The sequence below is a fragment of the Anoplopoma fimbria genome, chromosome 23 (assembly GCF_027596085.1).
Source record: "Anoplopoma fimbria isolate UVic2021 breed Golden Eagle Sablefish chromosome 23, Afim_UVic_2022, whole genome shotgun sequence".
Taxonomy (NCBI): domain Eukaryota; kingdom Metazoa; phylum Chordata; class Actinopteri; order Perciformes; family Anoplopomatidae; genus Anoplopoma; species Anoplopoma fimbria.
This window is the reverse complement of record NC_072471.1, coordinates 1,578,268-1,598,267: the sequence shown is the minus strand read 5'-3', so window position 1 is coordinate 1,598,267 and position 20,000 is coordinate 1,578,268. Positions and strand designations below refer to the sequence as shown.

At 36.1% G+C, this 20,000-nt stretch overlaps 2 protein-coding genes across 2 annotated transcripts in view; both read left to right on the top strand.

Annotated features, from left to right (window-relative positions):
• Nucleotides 1–8,546, top strand: part of grip1 (glutamate receptor interacting protein 1) — a 51,495-nt gene extending 42,949 nt beyond the window's left edge. The window contains exons 16-26 of the mRNA XM_054624380.1: nt 170–315; nt 1,506–1,650; nt 3,024–3,163; nt 3,547–3,750; nt 3,850–4,003; nt 4,858–4,896; nt 5,237–5,348; nt 7,202–7,312; nt 7,394–7,510; nt 7,605–7,751; nt 7,837–8,546. Of these exons, the coding sequence (XP_054480355.1) occupies nt 170–315; nt 1,506–1,650; nt 3,024–3,163; nt 3,547–3,750; nt 3,850–4,003; nt 4,858–4,896; nt 5,237–5,348; nt 7,202–7,312; nt 7,394–7,510; nt 7,605–7,751; nt 7,837–8,142 (1,621 nt within the window). The 3' untranslated portion in view covers nt 8,143–8,546. The remainder of the gene's footprint in view (nt 1–169; nt 316–1,505; nt 1,651–3,023; nt 3,164–3,546; nt 3,751–3,849; nt 4,004–4,857; nt 4,897–5,236; nt 5,349–7,201; nt 7,313–7,393; nt 7,511–7,604; nt 7,752–7,836) is intronic.
• A 6,424-nt stretch (nt 8,547–14,970) lies between these two features.
• Nucleotides 14,971–20,000, top strand: part of lsm8 (LSM8 homolog, U6 small nuclear RNA associated) — a 5,182-nt gene continuing 152 nt past the window's right edge. Inside the window, exons 1-4 of the mRNA XM_054624784.1 lie at nt 14,971–15,157; nt 15,413–15,453; nt 18,228–18,355; nt 19,794–20,000. The exon at nt 19,794–20,000 is cut by the window's right edge and continues 152 nt beyond it. Coding sequence (XP_054480759.1) covers nt 15,127–15,157; nt 15,413–15,453; nt 18,228–18,355; nt 19,794–19,884 — 291 coding nt within the window. The 5' untranslated portion in view covers nt 14,971–15,126 and the 3' untranslated portion in view covers nt 19,885–20,000. The remainder of the gene's footprint in view (nt 15,158–15,412; nt 15,454–18,227; nt 18,356–19,793) is intronic.

The following is a 20,000-nucleotide window of genomic DNA, read 5'->3' as shown; positions in this document are numbered from 1 at the left end:
ATATGTGTTAGATAACGATTCTGTGTTCATGTTTCAGTGTGTTTTTATATTCATGTGTGTGCGTGTGTGTGTGTGTGTGTGTGTGTGTGTGTGTGTGTGTGTGTGTGTGTGTGTGTGTGTGTGTGTGTGTGTGTGTGTGTGTGTGTGTGTGTGTGTGTGTGTGTTTCAGGACGGGCACTCTGGAGCTCGGAGACAAGCTGCTGGCCATCGATAACATCCGGGTGGAGAACTGCTCCATGGAGGAGGCCGTCCAGATCCTCCAGCAGTGTGAGGAGCTCGTGAAGCTGAAGATACGGAAAGACGAAGACAACTCAGGTACGAAGGTGTAATGACGACTCCATCCTCTAGAGGTCGCTAACGAGACTCTAGACTGCTAAACTACCTCATAGTAGTACTTGTTATTTATTAAGTACTGTACGGAGGTACTTTTTTCTTAAAACACTTCAGACTTCAACTCTATGAAGGATGGAATCTGCCCCCCAAAAGATATGCTAATAAAAGTACTGAAAGTATTTTATCAGCTTCAAATAAACACGTACTGCAGCTTTTTTTTTCTCCAGAAAAATAAATAAATTATGATTTATGATAAATCATATACATTTAGAAATTGTTCATTTAATCAAATTGATTAATGCCTACATTTAGATATTATTTTTGTTATATTTAATGGCATATTAATTCCTCTTTTTCTATTTATTTTTTTATTTTGTCAGCTTCCATAAACTCCACTACATGCCAGATGGAAAAGTCCTTTTGATAATGTTAATAATTCTAATGTATTAGTTATAATATTGACTTAAAATAAATAAATAAATGTAAAAATATAATCAGTAATAAAATACAATTAATAATGTTTATAAATATATATTCTTTTCTTCTAATATATATAACATTTTCGGGAAAAAACATTTAATCCTTTTTGAAAAGTTTTAATTGACAGCATGTTTCTAAAGGCACACATTGATAAAAGCATTTGTATACGAAGATTAGAAGAACATTTGTACAACTGTTATAGTTTATATATATATATATATGTACATATATATATTATATATATATATATATATAAATATATATATATATATATATATATATATATATATAAACCAGCCAAAAGTTTGGACACACCTTCTCATTCAATGGTTTTTCTTTATTTTTATTTTTATTTATTTCTACATTGTAGATTAATATTGAAGACATCCAAACTATGAAGGAACACATATGGAATTATGTGGTAAACAAACAAATGCTCAACAAACCAGAATATGTTTTATATTTTAGATTCTTCAGTAGTTGAATGAGAAGGTGTGTCCAGACTTTTGAAGGACCTCCTTAAGGACCTTCATTTTATTCATCAACATGCAGAAACTCATCCAGGACCCTTAAACCTCCCACAGTCCTTAATTAACCCTTTAACACCCTCTCTGTTTCCCATCATGCCCTTGTGCCCTCAGCTCCTCAGTAGTCGCCCTGGTGTTGAATGAATCTTTATTGAACGTTTTCAGATGAACAGGAAGTGTCGGGCAACATCATCTACACGGTGGAGCTGCAGAGGTACGGAGGCCCGCTGGGGATCACCATCTCCGGCACCGAGGAGCCCTTTGACCCCATCATCATCTCCTCACTGAGCAAAGGAGGGCTGGCCGAGAGGTACAAGTGCTCTGATCACTGTTACACGAGTACAACTTCAGGATTCAAGTGTGTACTGTTGAGGAAAAAAGGCTGATGTACAATAAAAAAAATATAAAGTAATTTAAGATAAAAAACACATGGAAAATATATATATATTAATTCATTTTGTTTTATTTGTATTTTTTATAATATATTTAAATGCTGAATTATTTAATACTTAAAATACAGATGTTACTCTGCCACATATATAAACATGGTTATGACATAAATAATAAGTCAAAAAAGTGCTTCACAGTAACGCTCTGATGTTCTTAGAGGACAAAAATGTCTGCTTCAAAAACACTTAAATTAAATTATATATTAATAATTATTTTCCACTTTCAATAAGTTAAATCTTTCTCACCAAAATCAGCTGTGATTAAACTATGAAATATTCATTAATTAGTCAGGATTTCAGATTTGTTTACAAAATAAAACAATACAAATACCTTTTTGTTGGAACAAATAACTACAAAAAAATTATAATTTTATTTTTTTTTCTTTTCACAGTCTGGAATATGTTTATGATTAGTTTGATGACGATTCATTTTCGTTCGTTATTGTGACATTTTGAACACTTACAGCCTAATTTTATACTGAAACAACAACTCAGAAAATAAAAAAGGCGGTAATTTAATGCTTACATTTTTTTTTGATAAATATAAACTTTCTAATCAGTGAAAAATATATAAAGGCTTGATCAGATCGGGATAAAATGGAGAATGTCGCCCTCTGCTGTTAATAAAAAATAAGACTTTCATTTTATTACATTTTTATATTATTATTTTTATTGTTATTTACTTTTATTTTCTATTTTTTTTCTTTAAATGTTGTCAAGTATTATTTACCTTTTTTTTTTTTTTTTTTACAATATTTCTATTTTTTAATGGATTAGAGGCAAATATAATATTGGTGTTTTAATTATTCCAACATTGTTTTTAAATAATGTTATCAGGTGTAAATTTGTAATGAATGAATTGCAGGAATCAGAATCAGATATTGATCTTGTTGTATTTTGATGCATAATAGACAAACTAAACAAAGTAAGAGAAAGGGGGGAAAAGGATACGAAATTAAGGATATAAAGTTACAATAAAGGATATTTTAATTATTATTAAATGACTAAAGAATATGCAAATAATTAGAGTATGAAGAATATACAATGTGCAAAGTGTGAAAATGTAACATAAGGATGTCCTAACCCGGCCTGCATGTATGTGTGTGTGTGTGTGTGTGTGTGTGTGTGTGTGTGTGTGTGTGTGTGTGTGTGTGTGTGTGTGTGTGTGTGTGTGTGTGTGTGTGTGTGTGTGTGTGTGTGTGTGTGTGTGTGTGTGTGTGCGTGCGTGCTGTAGGACCGGTGCGATCCATGTCGGTGATCGTATTCTGGCGATCAACAGCAGCAGCCTGAAGGGGAAACCTCTGAGTGAAGCCATCAGTCTGCTGCAACAAGCAGGAGAGACGGTCACTCTGAAGATCAAGAAGCAGGGAGACTGTACGTACAGTCCATGAATGAACCCTGAAATCTAAAACCTCTGTTTTCGATTGTAAATAAATGCCAATAAAGTTTAGAAATCATAGGGAAAAAAAGCTTTTCATAATTACAGAATTTGCCTGAGAATCTTCATGTTTTTAAGTTTTCTTAATTATCAAAGTAATCCATTGATAGTTGTTTGTACATCTATGTGTTCACTGCAAACAGGAGCTGCTAATTGATGATTCGGCATACTTTTAACGTTGATAATTGTACAAAATATAAACAAAAAGCTAATAAAAGCAGGGTTCAGTGTGAAAACCTGATATTATCCACTGAGACAAACAGAAAAACTAAACTTTTATTTTTTCTACGTAATCAAACGATGTTTTCTTTCTCTTTAGTGTCGAGCCCAAAGACTTGTGTGATTGGTCCAGGCCTGGGGATGGGGGCGGGGCTTGTCCATGAGCACCAGGACGGGGTGGACGAGCCCATCGTCATGGTGACGCCTCTGTCAGGCCAGCGGGCGTTCAGCACGCTGCCGTCTGTGGACAGCGCCGTGGAGTCCTGGGACGGGTCCAACATGGACAGCAGCTTCACCACGCCGGGTAGGAAGCCGAACCTCTGACCTTTGACCTCTGACCTTTGACCTTCTGGTACATCAAGTCAAGACTGTTGTAGTAATAACAATACTTCTCTGTGTGTAGCTCCACCGTTTCAGTCGTCTCCGTACAGTTTCCACGAGTGGCGCAACACCAAGACGACCAACAGCCAATCATCTTCCTCCGCTCGCCAGAGAGCCAATCCGCTGTCAGATCTGGGCCTGAGCGACGACGACTGGGACCGCCCACCACTCGGAGGGTGAGACAGAGAGAGAGCATTTATTATTTCTGTCAGAAAAGTTGAAAGAAATAAATATTTTAACAGGTTTGAATCCGTAAAGAATAAAAGGCAAAAGTAACAAAATCAAAAAATTTGAAGGAATGATCCGAAATAATAATAATAATAATAATAATAATAATAATAATAATAATAATAATGATAATAATAATAAGATAGTCACAGATAAAGGAGTAAAAACATCTCAAAATATGTCAAATTAAATAAATAAATCATACTTTTATAATTATTTTTATTTGTTTTAATTATAATTATTAGGTCACTTTGCATAAGAAACAGTAAAATAGATAATTTGCAGTTTATATAAGAAGAATATAGTTAAAACAATAAACACAGTAGAGGCTAGAAATTTAACACCAAGTAATTCAGACTCAATATTTCTCAGTTATTTCTTGTGTTAAGTCAATAGTGTATCTACTTAATTTCCTTAAGAGATTATTAAAAAAATAAAAGCCAAGAAAAAGCCAGCAAGAGATATTAATGGGAATAATAAATATGAAAACAAATAAATAAATAATTACAAGAAATAAGCAATATCTCAAATAAATAAATACATTTCATTTATTTACTTTTCATTTCTGTGTATATCATTTTTTTTTTCAATTCAACCAAATTTATTTGATAGATTAGGTTTTATTTTTACATTTTCCTAATTTTTTATTTTATTAATTCATTTTTTATAAAATGTATTTATTTGTTATATAGGCCCCTTTAGTCCTCCGTACAATTAGCGTATTAGCGTTCCTCATTCAAATCAGTGGGAGTTGCTAGCAGCGAGCTAACAGCGGTAACGATCAGTGTGTCTCTGTCTGCAGAGGCTGTAATCTGCCCAGTGGTCTAATCACTGACATCAGGTACCACAATGACCTTTGACCTTTGACCTTTCAGCCCCCCCACCCCCACTCAGTCCTCCGTCACTCCCTCCAGCAGAAAAACCCCTCACCTGGTGACCTTTGACCCCTGCCTCACTGACACACGCTGTCCCTCACAAGTCTCACCAGCATGACCAGTTCCTCTCCAGGCTCCTCTCTGTGTGTGTGTGTGTGTGTGTGTGTGTGTGTGTGTGTGTGTGTGTGTGTGTGTGTGTGTGTGTGTGTGTGTGTGTGTGTGTGTGTGTGTGTGTGTGTGTGTGTGTGTGTGTCCATCAGGATGTTCCTTCTCTCTGATTGGCTGACCTTTGACCTTTGACCTCAGGTTCACTGTGGGACACGATGGGACAGAACCGGACCAGGAGGAGAACTTCTGGTCTCAGGCTCTGGAGGATCTGGAGACGTGCGGCCAGAGCGGCATCCTCAGAGAGCTGGAGGTGAGTAGTACTGGAAGAAGTAGTAGTACTAGTAGTACTGGAAGAAGTAGTAGTACTAGAAGAAGTAGTAGTACTAGAAGACGTAGTAGTACTAGAAGACGTAGTAGTACTAGAAGACGTAGTAGTGCTGGAAGAAGTAGTAGTACTAGAAGACGTAGTAGTACTAGAAGACGTAGTAGTACTAGAAGACGTAGTAGTACTGGAAGACGGTACTGGAAGACGTAGTAGTACTAGAAGACGTAGTAGTACTGGAAGACGTAGTAGTACTGGAAGACGTAGTAGTACTAGAAGACGTAGTAGTACTGGAAGTACTAGTAGTACTGGAAGACGTAGTAGTACTGGAAGACGTAGTAGTACTGGAAGTACTAGTAGTACTGGAAGACGTAGTAGTACTAGAAGACGTAGTAGTACTAGAAGACGTAGTAGTACTAGAAGTACTAGTAGGGGTGAACAGAAATGTATTTAAATGAAGATGTAACAGATCAGAGTACTTCTTGCACCTCTGTTAGTAGTATTAGTACACATCCTCGTACTGAAAGAACTACATGTTGGTTGGAAATAAATCCGTAAAAACGCTGAGTCATTGAGCTGAAAAGAGAAATGACTCCTTCTCTTCCAGGAGGACGGAAATGAAGCTCACCTCCTCACTCTGGTATCCTCCTTCCTTCCTCTCCAGATACTAACTCTCCTCTCCTCCTCTTCCCTCTTCCTCTCCTCCTCTCTTCTCCTCCTCTTCCTCTCCTCCCTCTTCCTCTCCTCCCTCCTCCTCTCTTCTCTCCTCGCTCTCCTCTCCTCCCTCTTCCTCTCCTCCTCCTCCTCCCTCTCTCCTCTCTCTTCCTCTCCTCCCTCCTCCTCTCTTCTCTCCTTCTCTCTTCTCTCTCTCTCCTCCTCCTCCTCCTCTCTCCCTCCTCTCTCTCTCCTCCCCCTCTCTCTTCTCTCTTCTCTCCTCTCTCTCCTCTCTCTCTCCTCCTCTCTTCTCTCCTCCTCTCCTCTCTCTTCCTCTCCTCCCTCCCTCCTCTCCTCTCCTCCCTCCTCCTCCTCCTCTCCTCCCTCCTCCTCCCTCCTCCTCTCTTCTCTCCTCCTCTCTTCTCCCTCCTCTTCTCTCCTCCTCTCTTCTCTCCTCTCTCTCCCCTCCCTCCTCCTCTCCTCCCTCCTCGTCTCTTCTCTCTTCCTCTCCTCTCTCTTCATCTCCTCCCTCCTCCTCTCTTCTCCTCCTCTTCCTCTCCTCTCTTCCTCTCCTCTCTTATCTCCTCCTTTCCTCTCTCTTCTCTCCTCCTCTCTCTTCCTCTCCTCCTTCCTCCTCTCCTCCTCTTCTCCTCCTCTCTTTTTTTATTAATGTGACTCTAACCGCACCCCGGCAGTCAAAGCTACACAGACCACGGTGATGTCATTGTGACATTTCAGTGACATCACTAAGCTTCTGACCAATCACGCGGCAGTCATGTTGCACCGGGCATGGCAGTTTGAGCAAGGCATGCTGGGAGAGCTTGTGCAAGGCCTGATGGGTAGTTTGTTTTTCCATGTCATGAAGCAGATCCGTTAACCAATGCATGTGTCTGATGAGTCCTTGATTCTGATTGGCCGAGGAGTGTTGAGTCATAGAAAGAGTAGAACCGTCACCGAGTCGCTCTCACAGGAGGAACCTCAAACAATGGATCGGGTCGCTAACAGCACCAAGACATGTAGAACAGCAGTAGAACAGCCATAGAACCCTCAGTAGAAAAGCAATAGGACGTTGGGGTCAAAGGTCGGCCTCCCAGGAGCCTCCATGTATTTGATGGATCGAACTGTTTTTTTATTTTATTTTTTGTCTGGCTGTCTGTGATTGGGTGCTTTTGATTGGCTGTCTCCAGGCAACCATCATGTCCGGCTCCACCCTCAGTCTGAACCACGACCCCACCCCCCTCCGCAGCACGCTGGGACGCCAGGCCAGCTTCCAGGAACGCAGCAACTCCAAACCACAGGTAACCAGGACTGACCTCTGACCCCTGACCTCTGACTGTTACACCTGTGTTCTACTTTAAACTGATTATGCCTTTTCTCAGGTTTCCAACCGGTCCAACACCTTGCCCTCTGACCCCCAACGCAGAGCCTTCGCCATGAGGAAGATGAGGCAGGAAGTCAATGAGATCCTGAACCAGAACCCTGTGGAACTCCACAAGGTAACGTTGACCCTTTAATGTGGTGTTGTGACGGAACACGTGGATCATAAATCTACTTCCTGTGATGCTAACGTAGCGTGTGTCGGTTTCTCAGCTGACTCTAGAGAAGGTCTCCGATCTGGAGGACTTTGGGTTCAGTGTTTCTGACGGCATGCTGGACCGCGGCGTCTACGTCAACAACATCCGACCAGGAGGCCCGGCGGAGTGTGGCGGCCTCCGAGCCTACGACCGAATACTACAGGTACAAATACACGAGTACCTGCAGCCGCGTTAGCGCCTCTGAGGCTACTCAGCTACGTGAACCATGTGTGTTTCATGTCTTCCAGATAAACCACGTCCGGACTCGGGACTTCGACTGCTGCCTCGTCGTCCCGCTGATCGCCGAGTCCCCGAACCACCTGGAGCTCGTCATCAGCCGAAACCCCGCCTCCTCCTCCTCCACGCTGCTGGCCAATCACACCGACGGCATCAACAACAGCGCCCACTCCCCTCAGCCAATCGGCGGCGAGCTTGGACCCTCGGAGTTCTCGATTGGCCAGTCGGAGGACGGCGGTCCGATCAAGTGGAGCCAACCAGGAGACGGTTTGGGGGCGGGGCTTGGGATGGGTCAGGTGAACAATAGCTCCTTATAGCAGAGAAAAACTGGATCAAACTGGATTGAACCGGTTCCAACCAGATCGGACTGGAGAACCGAAAAACTAAGTTGAATAAAACTGGTTTCGACCCGTCCAAACTGGTTCATAGTGGACCCATCCCCCCCGCCCCCCATGGTGCTACACACACCCTCTGGATGAACTTTGACCTTTGACTACTAAAGTTTGACCTTTGAACTGCTGAAGCAGCCTGAAAGCACACTGATGGACCGGAGCAACACCTCACCTTTTCACTTGAACCATACTGGTCCTACTGGTGTCACTGGAACCAGAACTATAACTACTGATTCTTCTGGAACCATTGCCAGAGCTACTGGTCTAACTGGTTAATGGGTGCCAGTTCTACTAGCCCAGAGCCATGGCTACTGATTCTATTGAAGCCACAGCCGATGGTTATACTGGTTTGAGATTAATGGTTACTGGTTCTACAAGCCTGGAACTAAGGGTTCTGGTCCTACTGGAACAAGAGCCCTAGCCGATGGTCTTACTGGTTTGCGACATGCTGGTTCTGGTCTCAGTGGTAAGAGAATCATGACTACTGATTCCACTGAAGCCAGAGCCATCAGCTAGTGGTCTTACTGGTCCAAGACCCATGGGCTCTGGTCTTAGTGGTGACAGAACCATGGCCCTACTGAGACCACAGCTAGGGGGCTTACTGGTCCAAGACAAATGGGTTTTGGTCTGAGTGGGGACAGAATAATGGGTACTGGTCCACCTGAAGCCAGAACCACCGCCATTGCTCTTACAGGTCCAGCATTTGGTTCTTGTTCATCACAGAATCCTGGGTTCTACTCCAGAACCATGACCGCTGTCCTCTACCAGTCCAGGACTGGGACTCCTGGTCCATCTCACTCTGTCTTACTAGAATCAGAACCATGGCTTTCTGGTCGTTCTGGCCAAGGACCACAGCAGCACAAAGACTGATGGGAGCTCCAGAACCTAGAACCTGCTGATGGACAAACAGGTTGCCAAGGAGACCAGGGGTGCTCCGATCCAGATATCTAGGGCCGATGTCATTGGGAGCGTCCAAACCAATACTGATCACTGATTGATTTGTGTCAAAAACGTATTTATGATCTTCAAGTTGAGGGTAGAAGAACCTTTATTGGCTCAGAAGGTTGGGTTTAAATTAAAGTTCTTCTGAGGGAAGTCAAAGCTTCATGTCTTAAAGCTGCATTCTCTCTCCTGTCCACCAGGGGGCGACTCCTCTGGTTGTATAGAAGTCTATGAGAAAATGACTCTACTTCTCTCTTGATTTATTCCCTCAGTAAACATTGTAAACATGAGTTTATGGTCTCAATCTCTAGTTTCAAGTCTTCTTCAATACAGCATGATGTTCATTTAGTAAATGATGCTCCATTTAGAGTCAAACAGACCATCCAAATAAAAGAACTAAAAAATGTCCCATTAGCTCGTAGCATGCTATCAGGCTAGCATCATTGGCAATATTTAAGTAGACTTGGATGAAAAGTCCTTAAATTGCTGAAAATTGGAATATTGATATTTCCATGACAACTTGGCAAACCCCATCTGCTGAGGAAGATCATGTGATTTGATGGAAAACACCACAACAGCTACTAAATGGACCTCATGCTGAGACTGTTTCTAAACATTTGCCAAATTTAGACTAAATTCTCATAGAAACATTTCTTAAATTACACTTATTTTTATATAAGTATCAACAAATTTGAAAGGATATGCAGCCCTAGTGGTGGAAAAAAAGTTTGTTTTTTGACTATTATTAGTCAATTTTAAGACAAAAATCAAGGTGATCAGCTGATATTGATCGGAGCATCCCTAATGAAATAAGACCGAGGGTTTACTGTTAAGATTTAAGTTCTGTGCCATGAGCGAGCTGCAGAAAGAAAGAGTAATAATAATCATGATGATGATGAAGATGAAGACACTGAGCAGTTCAATAAGAATCTTTTTCTACTGTTTACACCTGTTGGACTGGCCACACTGTGTGTATGTATGTGTGCGTGTCTGTGTGTGTGTGTTCGTATGTTATGTGTGTTTGTGTGTTAAACACAAGGCCAGTTAAGCCCCTCCCACCTCAAGTCCTCGTCTTGGCTTTGCCCCTCCCCCTCCTTTCTTCTTCCCTCGACCAATAGGCAGCCAAGATGACAGAAAGAGATTCAGCTGATTGGCTGGAACCAATCAGAAAACAAAATATTCCGTGCCCGTCTGTGATTGGTTCTCCTCGACATACAAGGCAACCAATCAGCTACCAGGAAGAAGCCAAGCATGCCCCTACCCTGACCTCCCTGACCTCCCTGACCCCCCCCCAGTAACAGTGATCTATTATGCTAATCGATCGGTGTGTTTTTTGATTGACTGTTGTCGGTTTTCTCTGTTCGTTTGTTTCCATGGCGACTGAACCTTAAAAGATGTAAAATAGATTTAAAAACGGTTCAGTCTCCGTCGCTGTTCACATCGAATCCCCGAAACCTTCACCTCATAACCACGAAAACAAGGATGTTACACGAAAAAAATAATCCTGATCGAACAGGAAACCTGTGACAGTAAAAACCTGTGTGTGTGTGTGTGTGAGTGTGAGTGTGAGTGTGTGTGTGCGTGTGTGTGAGTGTGTGTGTGTGTGTGTGTGTGTGTGAGTCTGTCTGTCTGTCTGTCTGTCTGTGTGCGTGCGTGCGTGTGTGTGTGTGTGAGCGTGAGTGTGTGTGTGTGTGTGTGTGTGTGTGTGCGTGAGTGTGTGTGTGAGTGTGTTTAATTTGGAGTGATGTCAACATCTTCCTGACCTCGGTCTGAACTCACTATTTAAACTGGCCAATCAGAACCGTCACTCAGCACTGACCACCAGTAGAAACCCTCCCTGAGCGCTAGCACACAGTTAGCATTGTGGCTAGCAGGCCACGAGCACATGGCTAGCATAACCTAACATGTGGCTACCAGCACAAGGCTAATATTAGCTGAGGTTACCACTTAGCAAACACTAAGTTCACCATTTGGTAAATGTATGGTTAGCACAAGGCTAGCCAACATGTAGCCAACATCTAACCTACATGTTAGCACACAGCTAACCCATGGCCAACGTCTGGCTAACAAAGCCAGCGTTTGGTTAGCACACACCTAGCACAAGGCTAACATGTGGCTAACATGTGGTAAACACAGCCAGTATTTGGGTTGTGCAAGGCTACAACACGGCTAACACATGGTGAACATAACCAATATTTGGTTAGCTCACAGCTAACACAGGGCTACCACAATTATTCAGTTAGCACGGGGTTAGCATTCACAATTTTATGGCCAACATTTTTGCATAAAAATCCCTGTTGGTAGCTGTAAGTATGGCAACTAAAGCCGTACACACTGTGTTTGTGCGCATGTGTGTGTTTGTGTGTATGGAGGACTAAATATGACATTATAATAAAAAAAGTGACAAGATAAATAAAACATTTAGGGAAATAAATGAAACAGAAATGAATGATTAATGAAAAAAAATGAATTTGTTTTAAAAAAGGAATATTTTATTTATTTATTTTGTGCATATTTATTTATTTTCAAATTAATCTGCACATTTATTTGACTTTTCACATTTATTTAATGTTTTTATTTATTGAGTATTTTTTTTTTTATTTAATCGCAGTTTTAGCCCTCCATACTTGTGTGTGTTTGCGTGTGTTTGAGTGAGTGTGTGTTTGTGTGTGTGTGTGTGTGTGTATATAAAACATTGCAGGGATTTGCACTCTAGTGATTCACCTCAGCAAGACATCCGCCCACACACACACACACACTCACACACACACACAAACACACACATGCATTGCACTGCCATTTGAAATAGTGGGTCAGATTAGTTTCCATGTAGCTTCACCAACCAACCAAACTGTATTTTCTTTAAAGGAACAGGGATGTTGTAAAGTATTTTTGTACAAATTTAATACTTTGGTAGCATGACGTTCCTGGTGTTTGTCCTGTCGGGCTCCACTGCTCTCCTCCACCCCCCTTTGTATGGACGACTACTGAGCAACAATAAAGATGAAGACCTGCTGGGAGACCCGACTCCATGTCTGTTTATTTAAATAAAGTTTATTTAATTATTTGTCATTTTACAGCCAAGTGTTGCGCAATAAATTGTAATTACTACACACTTGAAACATATGTACAAATATTAAGATAATATAACAAAATTAAATAAAAAAGACACTTTGGTACATAATGGGATGAGGGTAGTGAAACATACAACACAATCATTTTTGATGTATGGAAGATACTTTATGCACTAATGGCAGATTCTATATTATATTATCTATAATTTCAACACTTTATTGGTAGTTATATAAAAGTATTAAGAGCAAGTTTGAACAACACAAAGGCAATAAATGAATACTCAATGAGACATGAAAACAAATGTCAAACATACAAATTGCCTGTAAAACTTTTTCTATTTATTTTATTTATTTTTATTTGACTTGTGTCGTTCAAATCGATCCAGGAAATGTGATTTGCTTTGGGCCTCCATCTTTGTTTGGATTAGGGAATAGTATCCAAACAGGTAAAAAAAAGTTTACAGTGAAGTAGGCGGATGTTGTTTTCATTCTGGTGACTAAAGCCGCTATTATAATAAATAAATAAATGTGAAGCTTGATTTGAAAATAAAAAAATATGCACAGAAATAGAAAAATAAATACATAATTAAAAATATATATTTCACAAAGTACTTATTTTGTATTAATTTATTTTCCGTTTGCATTAATTTCAGATTTTTATTTCCATATACGTATAATCTGTTTATTTATTGAGTCATATATTTATTGTATTTATTATAATGTCAGATTTAGTCTTTGAGGATTCTATAACAGCATTAAGTGTTAAAACTATTTTAAAAATAATTATTATATATATAATTATAACAATTTTTTTCTCATTTATTCAACAGATTTATTTGATTTGTGTCGTTCAAATCGATCAAGGAAACGTGATTTGCTTTGGGCCGCCGTCTTTGTTTGGATTAGGGGATAGTATCCTAACAGGTAAAAAAGTTCACAGTGAAGTAGCTGATGTTTTTTTCATTCTGGTGATGAGAAAATATAAGGACTAAAGTCGCCATTATAATAAATAAATAAATGTACTGATTGATTTAGAAATAAAAAAAAATATACATGTAAATAGAAAAATAAATACATAATTAAAGAAATATATTTCCCAATTTACTAATTTTGTATTCATTTATTTTGAGGTTACTTTAATTTCTAGTTTTATTTCTATATATAATCTGTTTATTTATCGAGTCATATATTTATTGTATTTATTATAATGTCATATTTACTATTTCTAAAATAATAATTATATATATAATTATAAAAAATAATTCTCATTTATTCAACAGATTTATTTGAATTTAAGTTATAATGGAAAAAAATGTAATAATGTTGTAATATTTAGCAAAAGTCAGAGTTAAGCTTTCATGTCCATTAAAACTCAAACTGGATGTGACGTCACGCTCGGTGGCTATTGATTTTAACATTTATTTCGGCTGATAGTATCCTAACAGGTAAAAAGTTTTTTTTTTTTTTTCATTCTGGTGATGAGAAAATATAAGGACTAAACTAAAGTCGCCATTATAATAAATAAATAAATGTACTGATTGATTTGGAAATAAAAAAAATATGCATGTAAATAGAAAAATAAATACATAATTAAAAAAATATATTTCCCAATTTACTAATTTTGTATTCATTTATTTTCAGGTTACTTTAATTTCTAGTTTTATTTCTATATATAATCTGTTTATTTATCGAGTCATATATTTATTGTATTTATTATAATGTCATATTTACTATTTCTAAAATAATTATTATATATATAATTATAAAATGCAAAAAAAATATGCATGTAAATAGAAAATAAATACATAATTAAAAAAATATATTCTACAAAGTACTCATTTTGTTTTAATTTATTTCAGTTTCTGATATTTATTTCTATATATAATCTGTTTATTTATCGAGTCATATATTTATTGTATTTATTATAATGTCATATTTACTATTTTTAAAATAATTATTATATATATAATTATAAAAAAAATTCTCAACACATAGTATCCTAACAGGTAAAAAAGTTCACAGTGAAGTAGGCAGATGTTTTTTTTTCATTCTTGTGATGAGAAAATATAAGGACTAAAGTCACCATTATAATAAATAAATAAATGTACTGATTGATTTGTAAATAGAAAAATAAATACATAATTAAAAAAATATATTTCCCAATTTACTAATTTTGTATTCATTTATTTTCAGGTTACTTTAATTTCTAGTTTTATTTCTCATTTTGTTTTAATTTATAGTCATATATTTATTGTATTTATTATGTCATATTTACTATTTCTAAAATAATAATTATATATATAATTATAAAAAATAATTCTCATTTATTCAACAGATTTATTTGAATTTAAGTTATATATAAAAAAAAAAATAATATATGCATGTAAATAGAAAATTAAATACATAATTAAAAAAATATATTTACTAATTTTGTATTCATTTATTTTGAGGTTACTTTAATTTCTAGTTTTATTTCTCATTTTGTTTTAATTTATTTCAGTTTCTGATATTTATTTCTATATATAATCTGTTTATTTATCGAGTCATATATTTATTGTATTTATTATAATGTCATATTTACTATTTCTAAAACAATTAATATATATATATAATTATAAAAAAAATTCTCATTTATTCAACAGATTTATTTGAATTTAAGTAATAATGTTGTAATATTTAGCAAAAGTCAGAGTTAAGCTTTCACTTCCATTAAAACCAAAACCGGATGTGACGTCACGCTCGGCGGTGGATTGCTCCGGTCTGTCGCCGCTGTTTCCGGTTAGCATCGCCGCTGTTTCCCGTTAGCACCGCCGCTGTTTCCCCCTCACGTTTCTGCACCGTGCCGTCGTTTATCTCCCGTTAACCGGTGGAAACGTGAACCGACGTGAAAAGCATGTCCACCGCCCTGGAGAGCTACATCAACCGTATCCTCCCGCATGCTAGCTAGCTAGCATGCTAACCTCCCGTCTGATTGAATGGAGAAACGCTGGTTAGCTTAGCCTACAAGCTAGCTGCGCTCTCTATTGTGGTTGTTTATTAACGTAAAGCGACGCAGTTTCTCTGTTTAGTCTTCATAGATAGTTCTGAATAGTTATAATATATGTGCATGTGTAATATTTATTATTTATGTGTTTGTTTTGTGCAGAAAAGTGTGTTTTGTTCCTTTAGCTGCGCTTCAGGTACTGTGGCCATCGTGACGTCAGACGGCAGAATGATCGTGGTGAGTTCAAGGACCCGATCTGACAGTGGGGAAATGTAATGAAAGTACATGTACCCAAGTTAAAGTACTAATACTACATTGTGAAAATACTTTATTATGAGTAAAAGTCCTACTACTTCAGCTACATGTGGTTAAAGTAAAGGTATTGATTGAGCAGTAAATTGATTGTCACTGTTATATCTGATGTTTCTGCTGCATTAGTGTGGATGTTTCATATTTCCAACTATTTTAATCTCCATCAATGCATCATATTCTATGAGATCCTCATATTAGTATAAATACATAAACATTAGTATTAATGTATTAATATTAATACATTAATATTAGTATTAATACATTAATATTAATACATTAATATTAGTATAAATACATAAACATTAGTATTAATACATTAATATTAATGTATTAATACATTAACATTAGTATTAATACATAAACATTAGTATTAATACATAAACATTAATATTAATACATTAAACATTAGTATTAATACATTAATATTATATTAATACATAAACATTAGTATTAATACATAAACATTAACATTAATACATAAACATTAACATTAGTATTAATACATTAATATTAGTATTAATACATTAAACATTAGTATTAATACATAAACATTAGTATTAATACATAAACATTAGTATTAATACATTAATATTAGTATTAATACATTAATATTAGTATTAATACATAAACATTAGTATTAATACATTTAGTATAAATACATAAACATTAGTATTAATACATTAGTATTAATACATTAACATTAGTATTAATACATTAACATTAGTATTAATACATAAACATTAGTATTAATATATAAATACATTAGTATAAATACATTAACATTAGTATTAATACATTAACATTAGTATTAATACATTAACATTAGTATAAATACATAAACATTAGTATTAATACATTAACATTAGTATTAATACATTAGTATTAATACATTAACATTAGTATTAATACATAAACATTAGTATTAATACATAAACATTAGTATTAATACATTAACATTAGTATTAATACATTAGTATTAATATACATAACATTAGTATTAATACATAAACATTAGTATTACATTAACAGTATAAATACATTAACATTATACATAAATTAGTATTAATACATAAACATTAGTATTAATACAAAACATTAGTATTAATACATAAACATTAGTATTAATACATTAACATTAGTATTAATACATTAGTATTAATACAAAACATTAGTATTAATGCATAAAATGAAGATGAATTTTTCAGCTGATACACAGAGTTTATTTATCTGAAGAAGAACACATAAAGGAAACTCTTCATCCTTCAGTTTATCACAAACAATCATCATCAACACATCTGGAGATACGAGGCAGATCTAGAGGAATATTCAGGAGATGTGTAGAGGATGGCAGGAATATATTAAATGTATATACACCAATATTTGTTTGGAATATCCCCTAAATGAAGATATTTAACAAAAAAAAAGTCAATATTGTGACTCAAGAGTAAAGCCTTAAATAGAATGAAACAAAAGATGGCATTATAGATCAATACATTGTTTTATTTCTAAATATTCAGACATTTTTTTCATTGATCATCAGCCTAAAGTATGTCCATAACAGATCATTAAATGATGTGTGTTGATTGGCGTTTAAATGTTTTAGAATTCATTTAAATGAAAGGGTTTAATTTTACACTCTGGTACTAATCTTTGAATCAACGCTGACTCGTTTGGCTTTTTGTTTGTCGAGTGGATCGAGTGCTTTGAGTGCCGTTTTTAAAGTTGTTGCTTTTCTATGTTGCACTGATATGATATGTGGTTAAACTGTAAATTAGCATTTTCAGAGAATCAGGAGACGTAAACACCAGTTCAGATTTTGGCAAACAAAACAAAACAACCTGCAAGTTTCTGCCCTGTTTCAGTTCTGATACTTCTGTTAGTACATATACATGTAGTACACTGTGTACTTGTGTAGTGCAATCATTTTGCCTGGTTAGTGTTGTTTTAGATCAAACGTATGACTTTATTAAAGTCACTCAAACTGATGATCGCTGCTGTGAGCTAATTTAACAACACGTCAATATTCACCTGCAGCTGTTCTGTTTCTACGAGGGAAAGTTGGCAACAACTCACACGTTTATCTAGTTAACTAGTTAGTTAGCGAGTTGTGTCCAGCGTTCTGCATTCAACTTTTAGACTTCAGTTATGAGTATATCATCTAAAGTATTATTAAATCATAGTATTCTGCATTTTGCAATACTTCTAAATGTGAACGCTCTTGAAATAGTAAGTATAAGTACAGAAATAAGTGTACTGGGACGCAGCATCAGTGTCCTCTAGAGGCTCCTCACCAAACTGTGGAGTCAACTCATGCTGCATTCACTTGCACTGGGACATCAGGAGTTTCGCTCTTTTAAATTTCCAACCAGCACTTCTTTTAATATATTAATATTTAAAGTTACTCTGAGAAACTGTCATGTAGTGTTGTTTCTGGCGCCCCCTGTGGACAGAAGTGGTACTGCACCTGAGCACCAGAGTCCCTTTAGAAAACCTCTCGTTTACTGCAGCAGGTCTGACAGTCTGACCCGCTCAGTCCTGGTTCTGGTTCTCCTGTGACTCCCTTCACCTGCAGAGGGTCCAGTAACACAGTCTGGGCCTCCAGCAGAGTGGTGTCGGTGTTGCTATAGATTTTAATGTGTGTGTGTGTGTGTGTGTGTGTGTGTGTGTGTGTGTGTGTGTGTGTGTGTGTGTGTGTTCAGGGCACTCTGAAGGGCTTCGATCAGACCATCAACCTGATCCTGGATGAGAGTCACGAGCGGGTGTTCAGCTCCAGTCAGGGGGTGGAGCAGGTGGTGCTGGGACTCTACATCGTCAGAGGAGACAACGTGTGAGTCACCGCTCACCTGATCATAATCAATAACGTATTAATCATATCGGCTTTAGTTCAGGGTCAGAAAAGAGAGAACAGTGGTAGAAAAACTTTATTACTAATACTTAAACATTAGTATTAATACATAAACATTAGTATTAATACATAAACATTAGTATTAATAAACATACATTAAAATACATAAACATTAGTATTAATAAACATTAGTATTAATACATTAACATGTTACATTTACATTAGTATTAACACATAAACATTAGTATTTATACATTTACATTCATATCTATACATTAATATTAATACATTAATGTTACTCACACATTAAAATAGGAAAAGATACATTAACATGATGAACATTAATGTTATATGAACATTATTAACAATATTACTAAAACATTACCATCATAAACACTACTACTATACATTAACATTATTAATATTGTTACATTTTTACTAATACATCAACATGATTACTAATAATTAACATTAATAATAATACAGTAACATTATTGACAAATATTATTAATAAATAACTATTAATGTGAGTAACAGGATTATTACTATTTAACATTATTATATCTGGAACAAATGTTTTTACATGAAAAATGACGTTTCAAATAGATTTTCTGTAAATCTACTTATTGATTATATAGTTTTCAGTTGTTTTTATATAAACTGTTAAAAACAACATTGTGTTTTATTAACTCTTCATTAATACTTTTATTTATTAGAGATGCATGAATTGATTCCTTGTCACAAACACACCACATGTGTCACTAAGTGAAGGAGACAGTTATAATAAGTCATAAAAAGCTTCGGAGGATTAACATTAAATAATTGGAACATCTAAATTAATCAGACATTAATTATATTATAATTAATATGTCGTAATGCTCAGAGTCATCACAGCACTGAGCTGGAGGTTAGTGGAGGTTGAGTTGACTAACATGATGCGTTCAGGCTCTGTTCAGTGAAACCGAGTACTGAGAGGGTCAATCATGATGCGTTCAATGTAATCTGTAAAATGTAGTGTTAGTGATAAACTAGAATAAATCCAGTAGTTTTAAGATGTTTTCACATTAATATAAAATAGATATTAAAGATGAATTATGATGTTTAACTTCTTAACACTAGCTCTAAATAAATATTTAAATAGAAATAAAAAAATGTAATTTCTAATATTTTGAATTGTGTGTTTTGCAAATTACCATTATGGATGTCAATTACAAAGTAAACAGAATTTTTTTAAAATTTTTGATGGTTAATTATTGATTTCAGAGCGGTAAGAAAAAAATATTTTATAGTTCTTTGATTAAAAAAATCAGTTCATCTGTATTTTCTTTATAAAATATTTTTTATAAAGTAACTTTAAGTGGAAAAGAAGAATAAAATGTTTATTTATTTGTTTGTTTGTTTGTTTGTTTGTTTGTTTCAGGGCCGTGATCGGAGAGATTGACGAGGAGACGGACTCCACTCTGGATTTAGGAAACATCAGAGCCGAGCCGCTCAACTCTGTTGTCCACTGACCTCTGACCTCTGACCCCCCCTCCCTCCTATCACACACACTCTGTCGCCGTGGCAACAGATGAGAGCATGACTCAGCTGTGTGAGTGGTACAGGAGCCTGTGAACTGATGCAGGTT